The 8,801-nt window shown below is 31.2% G+C and overlaps 1 protein-coding gene across 2 annotated transcripts; it reads left to right on the top strand.

Annotated features, from left to right (window-relative positions):
• The first annotated feature begins 6 nt into the window (after positions 1-6).
• On the top strand, positions 7-7,387 carry LOC134252121 (uncharacterized). Of its 2 annotated transcripts, XM_062734557.1 has the most exons (5): positions 7-212; positions 1,304-1,416; positions 4,942-5,063; positions 5,382-5,837; positions 6,734-7,387. In XM_062734557.1, the coding sequence occupies exons 4-5, from the start codon at positions 5,437-5,439 to the stop codon at positions 7,290-7,292; spliced, it is 960 nt and encodes a 319-aa protein (XP_062590541.1). In that variant the 5' UTR covers positions 7-212; positions 1,304-1,416; positions 4,942-5,063; positions 5,382-5,436; the 3' UTR covers positions 7,293-7,387. The 2 variants fall into 2 exon arrangements, with proteins under 2 accessions (XP_062590541.1, XP_062590540.1); XM_062734556.1 differs by lacking the exons at positions 7-212; positions 1,304-1,416 and adding an exon at positions 2,570-2,643.
• Positions 7,388-8,801: the final 1,414 nt, after the last annotated feature.

Genomic DNA, 8,801 nt, shown 5'->3' with positions numbered 1-8,801 from the left:
GGTACAAACTAGCTGAAAAAATTCAACTAATTGCCCCTGTGCTATTCAAAGTCCTTCAGCATGTTGTCAGTTGTAGCCAAAATGAAACAAATGAGAAAATCGTATATTTGTGTACTGGACTTGCTGTTCTCTTAAATGGTCGCAATAGCCATTTATCAATGCTCCAGCATGTCATTGGCTTTATTCTGGACCAAGGAGGTGCAACAAAAGAGGTTTGTGCATTTAATTTGTTTTTAGAACCTCTATAACATGGTCTTCACATGGACAATCATTGTATAGAGAACATTACATACTAGAATCCATATCATATGTCATACCAGCCCGTATGGCTCCATATCAGCCCAAGGGCTGATACGGGGCCTGAGGGCTGATGTGACATATGATATAATATGGATTTTAGTATGTAATATTCTATTTATCATATATATTTAAAAACTTAATATGCGAGTTCACATATGGTCATTGAAGATTGTTTTGAGCTTATTTATGACATTTTTCTTTGAAATTTATTGGAGCCAATTTTAGGTTTTTGGGAAAAAATTAAGAACGCAAATGTCATTAAAGAATTTTTTTATATGAATATATAAATAAAATCAATTAAATTATCAATAAAACTGTATAACAAATGTTACTTCCGGTTTTATATGGATTTTCGGACCGATCCGTGATATGGGGTATTGTGACGTCACCTGTATCACACCATGCAGAATTGGTTTATTTACTACTAAGTATATGATAAAAATATATATAATATGGAAATGGCTCCTCTCTGTTGAATTTGACAGTTGCTGTGAAATGATATGAAATCCCTAATTATCTTTCAAGTTTAATTTTCCACTGAAAATAAAATTCTGACCTGTACAAATGTATAGTCTCTTCTCCAATGTACTGTAAAGCACTTTTTATTCGTGACAACTTTATTTTCGCGTAATTACGCGAGTCAGTATGCTCGCGAAAATTCAATTCTCGCCTTTAATAGTATTTCTTAAGATTATACAGAGCAATTACCACAATTTATGAAAATTTTGTCTCGCTGATCAAGAGTCAATGATTGTCTCGCAAAAATAAGGTGTCGCGAAAAAAATTAGTGATCTACAGTACTGTAATAAAATTCCCTTGAACTAATAGTTTTCTTGAAAGCACAGAAAATTGACTCCACAAAAAAATGAATTTTTAATAAAATGATAGGGTTTTTTACTTTTTAAACTCACCTTTAAGCTGAAAGCTCCTTTTAGCATTTCTGATCACCTGTTGTTCATCATCTGTTCGTCCGTCAGTCTGTAAATTTTTACACTTTTTTTAGGTCATTTCCATTTTACACAGTATGGGTCTAAGTGTTTCCCCAAGTACTATTCACAGAAAGAAGAAAAAGCTTATGGCCCAACAAGAGAAGAAAGTTCAAGAAGTGGTAGGCAGGTATGTTGATCAAAGAAAAGAAGTTTTAAGTGCTAAGCATCTACTGAATGATTATTCTTCTTCTCTGAAAAGCCCGCCATATGAGTATAAACAGTCTGTAGAGGAGAATAATGAAATATCATTAAAAGCAACTACTCTTTCCAATGGATGTGGTGCAGTACTAAATAAATTTCCCTCCACATCTTGCTGGGATTCTTGCATATCTGCTACCAAATGTACAGATTCTAAACCTGATGTGACAGTTTCTACTGATTACCTTGAAATGACACATGAGAGTCAGTCTTTGACTGATAACATGGATAACCTTGAATACCAGACAAAACCAAAGAATGAGTGTCCAACACTGCTTAACAGTGTTGCCAGTCAAGATGTCACAATGAAGTTGCTGAAGAAAACAGTAGAAAATGCAGAATTATGCCCTGTACCCCCCATAGAAGTTCTTGGAGACAATGTTGATGTCATGGTGAGTCCAGCGAGCATGACAATGGAAAGACAGAGGAGATCTTGGCATTGGTTCCTTATTCTTGCAACACAGAAGCGAGTAATTGATCCAACTTTACCATCTTATAGGAATCCAAATGATATATTAAAGCTTAATCCATCAGAGTGGCTCCCAAACAGCAACGAAATGCAAGAGTACTTGCAAAATATTGAATTCCATGTGTCTAAAATCTTAGTAAAATACTTACCCTCTCTTCATAGTATTGATAAACTGTTACCTAAATGTATCGCGCATGAATATATGAACCAGACTTCAAAGAAGTCTGTATTTCTGAATTCTGCCCTCATTGACGAGAGTGAAAACACTTCAGAAGGCATGATTAAAATCATGCAACATGTTCATAAGCTTGCTGTGCCTTACATTAATGGAAAAATGGACAAAGTTGTTTTGGGTGGCGATGTACTAACAAATGAAAGGGCATTGAGTGCACAGCAAGCCATGTTTAATAGTGATGTAGATTTTGAAAAGCTTTTAGGTGTCATTCATAGACCAGAGGGTCTTCATCGGCAAATGAATTTCCTTTTGGTGAGATTCAAGGAATTCAGAAATTTTTACTCTTGATTATTTCAACATTGATTTGAGTTACATTTAAATTATCTACTTACACCATTAGACTTGCTAATGTATGTATGTTTTATTTTCAGTCGATCAGTCTCATAATATCTATTAAAGGTATTTCCACCCTCACAAAGGATGGAAATGCTGTAATGCTCTTTCAGATAATGGTAATCACATTTTTTGACAATAACGTAGTTCCATAAGCTATTTTAAGCTTTTAATACAAGTAAGAATATTTGAAGAATTAAATTTGAAAATAAATGACAAAATAAGAAAAGATATTTTGGCAAGTCTAAATCAAAAGTTCAAGTTCTACTTTTATGTTTACATTTATATGTAAGTTAGATTGGGAGGGTATTTAATTAAAACTCATAACATTTACAAACTACAAATTCCCAGTTTTCTATTGATAAATATATATCTTTCTAATTAAAAAACAAGTGTGAATTTTATGATCAGGGTATAAAAAAATATAATGCTGTGCATTTTTCAGGTCTGATCTTGTTTTTCTTAATTAAATTTGACCTTAAATGAAGAAAGCAGGCAAGTTCAAGCATTTTGATGCAGTGCACTTATCTTTATTGTTTTCTGTACTTGTTAAAAGTTTAATTCTTATGTCTCATGCTATGACTTGGACTATATTTTCATGTAAAAGGATGACCTAGATTTTATTTAATTTATAGATCAAGGTGAAAAAATTGTAGGCATTCACCCTTCATATATATATACTACCTTTCGAAGTTCTAAGTTTAAAGTATAAATGTCAAAAGATTCTCAAGATGTGATCAAACCATGTTTTTTCTTTATATTTGACCTCTAATGAAGAAAGGGGTCAAAGTTCTAGTGCAGTACATGGGGTATTAATGTCTTCCTATGTTACCCGTTTAAAGTTCTATCATCAAAGGGTATTCAAGTTATAGAATGGACTCTATTTTGATGAAACTTACAAATAGATCAAGGTCAAAAACTTTGGTGGTGTTCACTTCGTCTCAAGGTCATCTATCTATATTCAAGTTTAAAGTCTTCATGGGTATAAATGTGCTGGAAAAATTTGATTGAAGTTGACAAGAACCAATAAAAGATGTCCTCAAATTTCAAGCTTCTCCAATGATAAGTTGCTAAGAAAACTGAAAAATTTAATTTAATATGGACAGAAAAACATGCACACACAGACAGACAGGGGTAAAACAGTATACCCATTCTTCTTTTTATTAGGGAGGTATACTGATACATGTAGAAATGAAGTTGATTAGCATAACACATGGGGTGTTTAAAAAAATCAATAATAGAAAATTCTACTTATTCTATCAACAACAATATTAATGCATTAAAGGCTATTGATAAAACCAAGTGTTGGTGTTGCATTATTTTTGTATCAGATGTTAAGGCAACAGAGTCTAAAGCTGGACAGTAAATAAACAAAAAATCAATTATTTTTTCAAAGTTCTCTGTTACTTATTTAAATAAACCAGAAACTTGCTTTAAATAAATCAACTTACATGTAAATATTAATTTAAAATAATTAAATTAGGCCATCTTTTAAAAGGTGTTTTGGTCCTATCTTGACTAAAAAGTAGGTGGAAAATTTGATTTATTAAAAACAGCAAATAGAAAGTTAAAATAGTTATTAATGACCAGTATGAGAAAATTTTAGAACATGTATATATACCCAATATATATATATATATATATATATATATATATATATATATATATATAAAGCACTAAAATGACCAACGATATATATATATATATATATACTTTTTTATTTTTTCTTTGTCCTGATAAAATTTGACAATTTTTATTGTTCGTGTCGTTGGTCATTTTAGTGCTTTATATAAATTTCCATCCGTGACCTTGTATATATTATATATATATTTAGGATATACAGTGTTGTTGGTTTTTTAGTGCTTTTTATATATATATATATATATATATATATATATATATATATATATATATATATATTTATATTTTTTGTGTACTGAAGAATCAAGCCCTTTTTAGTGAATTTTTCAGAAGATGAAAAATAAACAGTCTTTAAAAGATGGCCTTATTAATATGGCATTACCAAGTTTTTTTAATTTTATGTTTTACTAAGAATTTTTTTTCTTATTTTAACATGTTTAATGTTTCACATGATTTTATAGATAACAATGCAATTTTCAACATAAATCATTATCAAACTTTTAAGATACCATTGTAAAATCAAGGTAATACTAGTTAAATAATTAGGATCTTGACTTCTTTCAGAACCCAAAATTAACTGATTAAACAGTAGGAAATATTTCTATTTTCAAATTATATGGTAATTGTATTATACAAGTATCCTGTCTTCCAATAAAGAGTTCTCTATGAATACAAGTTACTACATTAATGACAGACATGGATCATGTAATATTTTTAAATTTTATTTTTAATGCTACTGTAAAAACATTATTTATCATTTGTTATCTTTTCAACAGGCCATATACCAAAAGTTTTACAGTGAGAAGACAAGCAATGAGAGAGGAACTTTATATCAGCTGAGAAATTTAATCAACAGACGTGATGTCACAGGAGCTGATGATATCACAGTTAACTTCAGGTGAAAGGCTTTTAATTTTTCATTTCATTTACACTGTACAGTTAATACATTAAATTGACTACAGATTTTTCCATTATTTCATGATAAGGAGCACAAGGCCAGTGTGACTGCTTGGCTGAAGATGCTCACTCCTCAATGACACCTTGTTTTAGAGGTCCATGTTTGCTCTGCTCCTATTCATATTGTTTTATGTACTTTTTAGCTTTAATACTGTTCGTTATCTTCATATATTTTAGTAATTAAGAAAAAACAGAGGGTTAGATCAAGTCATGTTCAAATATTAAAATTTCTGTACAGTATGTATTTGTTCCTTCACAGATCACACACTAAATTTCTGGAAGATGTGATTGCCAGTTACTGTATCACTGTGTTTATGAAGATCCATGGAATGCATTCTATTGATGATCATCCATCAAACCTTCCAGTGTTTTCATTAATGCAAGACAATGATATCAAAGACTGGATTTCCAAGGAATCTAGAGAAATTATGAATGTTCTTGGAATTTCAGAGACTCGATCAATCAAATCTCTTGCAGAGTATTTGAATAACTTTGATGTGGATAATGAAAATATTCTGAAAATGTCTACTGGAAATGGGTACTCGTGTGCAATGTGTGACAAACATTACAAGAAAAAGGGACACTTCAAAAACCATCTGAAAAATAAACATGAGTGGCATTTCTTCTCAGTTCAATTCATTGAAGGAGACAATAATGCAATGAAAAGCTTCATGAGAATGGCCATGCTTCAGTATGACACTAAAGATGCATTCAGGTACATTTAGCAAAAACCAACAAAGTTTAAAACTTATAATACCCCCGCAAACTAAGTTTGGGGGGTATATAGGAATCACCTTGTCCGTCTGTCTGTGCAATCTTGTCCGGTCCATATCTTTCTTACATAGGGATATTTGAATCTACTACTCCAGACTAAGATTGCCAAGGTCACTGGAAGAAAAATTTCATAATTCGTGTCTGGTCCATATCTTTCTTATGGATAAACTTGGTAGGGTCTCATTTCAAACAAAGATTGCCCATGACCCAAGGGTGTGTCATGACCTTGACCTAAGGTCATTTAGGGAAGTTTGAGGTCACTGGAAGAAAAATTTCATAATTCGTGTTTGATACATATCTAGCTTTATTATGGAAAAACTTACTTCTGAAAAACCCAGAAAGGGTATTTTGTCCCGTTTGGACAGTTCTAGTTTAATCCTTAGGCCACCTTTTTAAAATGTATATTTGACCTCTCAACCAGGGTTGAAATATAAGAAGTGGGGGAAAAAAAATTCCAGAAAATTTTAACATAATTGTTGATGGGATTAAAGGAATAAAAAAGAAGAAAAAAACATGTGTCCTAGTTTTGAGTTGAATTAATTTTATCCAGTTGGTTGGGAGCTTAGGCAAACAGAATTTTTTTTAAAGATGAGCCATAGTCAATTGCTTTAAATTTTGATTTTTCTACTTAAATGGACTTAAACATATTACATTGCTTAAAGCAAATTTTAATTTGTAATCAAGAAAAAAAACCAAAAAATAAAATGTTAACCTCTCTAATACATTCTACTAAACATTGCTCAAAAAATATGTCCCTTTAGTTTTTTTTTAAAACAGTCATAAAGAAGACTTTTAAATATGTAAAATGAAACTAAGTATAATCCTTGCATTTTTCAGAATGGCTGACGGTGAAAGATGTTTCCGTAACGCAAAGTTCGAGTGGCTGTATGCCGGAGCTGTTGGACACACAAAATACAAAATCTGGCTGTGGAGATACGTTGCCTACATTACATCAATCCTAAGTCCGAGGGAAAGTTTCGAGTATAAATGGAACATTTGCCAAAACTTAATGGGAGGGTTCGATCAGAACATTCCCAATGATAACTGTGTTGAATTACAGGTTGGAAAAATCAAGAAACAACTTAATACTCAAGGTGCAAACAAATCGTTTAATTCTGCTAAAGTAGTTGCACTCACAACTCAAGTTGTTGATGGTATCAAATCCAACTTGATGGAAGCCAACAAAATAGCAAAGCCATCAAGGAAAAGGCCAGCTGTTGACAAAACAGAGGATATCAAAATAATGGTGAAGTGCCTGTTAGATAACTGCAACATAAATGATATGAATTGGGAAAGTCTGCATAAATTTAAAGACCCCCTTTGTTCAATAGACCCATTTGCATTGTATGAATGGATTGACTTGCAAAAGAAAATTGCGTTCAATACACTGTTGTAAATAAATACACTTGATGAAAGTTTATGTGTACAATATTGACTTTGGCAAAGGATCCTAGTACTTTATTGAAGTAATAAACACATAAGAAAATGATATTTAGAATTTGACTTTAGACAAAGACTTTGAAAAAATTATTTCTCATAAATATAAATATATTGACTTTACCATGTTTACCGAGTGCCTAAATTAAAAGAAATGATTTGTTTGATGTACTCCGACTAACCCGTCAAGATTTCCCCTACCTAATCAAATTTTTCAGCTTCTCTTCAGCCTGTGATTTATACGACAGTTATCGTTTTGCCCAATTAAGTAAAGCAAAGTATTAAAAAAAACACCTACCCACCTTGAAAAATGTGGGACAGAGTATATCAAACAGAAATATTTTTAATGATGGCCGTTCACATTTCAAAATTGAGTACCAGCTGTCATTTTTTTTTCCCGAAGAAAATTTTCAAAGACATTGAAGTATTAAGGCACAGAGATTACTATAGTTAGAAATTCAATATTTTTATGCCTACTGTACTACTAAGAGAATTAGGTACAATTCTCAGTTAACCCTGGACTTCCTGTAAGGCATTGCATTCTTGACGTTACCTGATTAGCTTTCGAATTTACATAGCTTTCCTTTACTGTATATATGGGAAAGAATTTCGGCTGAATGTGAACAAGTATAGCAAATAGCCAATAATAAGGTCTCGTACAGCAAGAGGTAAGGCTATAGTCATCTCATTGATGTCAACAACAATATACAGTTCCTGATGTTAATTTTTTTACCAATGAGAATATTTTCACTATTTGACAGACGCTAATTATGTAGCATCGAGAATACCACACCTTACCGAAAGTTCGAAGTTAACTGAGAATTGTACTATTCTTTTACAATTGTCTACTTTTGTTCTCTTTTACAACTAAGGATAGATCACTAAAACAGCATTAAAGTTTTCTACAACTAGGAACATCTAGTGTCTAATGTTTACAGCATTTTAAAGATTAAACTTGCCAAAATTTTATTATCTTGACTATTTGTGAATCTTTATATTAGATGCATTTGAATGTTTTAATTTTCAGTTTAGTTTCCAATAGAGTGACAAGTTGAAATTGCATTTAAAACATTATGTGAAATTGTATTTGTACTATTGAAACTTTACAAGAAATGTGTGGTTATACTGAAAATTGAAATATCAATTTAAAATGCATCTTTATGCTTTAACCTGTCAATGTGCATGATTGATCCAATTAAAACACATGTTTTTGACAAAAGACATTTATTTCTTTCAATTGAATATTCTAATCATCAAACATACGGTATAAAAGCAAAGCAATATTAAAATAATTAGATTAGATCTGATGAAAAAATGTGAAATGCAATGTACTGTAGGCAATTATTACCTTGTAATACAATAAAATGCAATGGAAAGCAGATACACTTTATGGTTAATAGATGAAATTATCTGTACAAATATAAATACAATAAAGCAGAGTCAATATTAAATTAATATTACATGAGGT

This window comes from Saccostrea cucullata, unplaced genomic scaffold (genome assembly GCF_032062105.1).
Source record: "Saccostrea cucullata isolate Sc308-1 unplaced genomic scaffold, CSIRO_AGI_Scuc_v1 ctg19638, whole genome shotgun sequence".
NCBI classification, from domain to species: Eukaryota; Metazoa; Mollusca; class Bivalvia; order Ostreida; family Ostreidae; genus Saccostrea; species Saccostrea cuccullata.
This window is presented reverse-complemented; position numbering and strand designations above follow the sequence as displayed.

Bases quoted from the DNA above. Each gene is read 5' to 3' on its own strand.
- LOC134252121 (XM_062734556.1), top strand. The intron at 5,064-5,381 runs GTGAAAGGCTTT...GTTCCTTCACAG, and splicing joins GATATCACAGTTAACTTCAG to ATCACACACTAAATTTCTGG. The intron at 5,838-6,733 runs GTACATTTAGCA...TGCATTTTTCAG, and splicing joins GACACTAAAGATGCATTCAG to AATGGCTGACGGTGAAAGAT.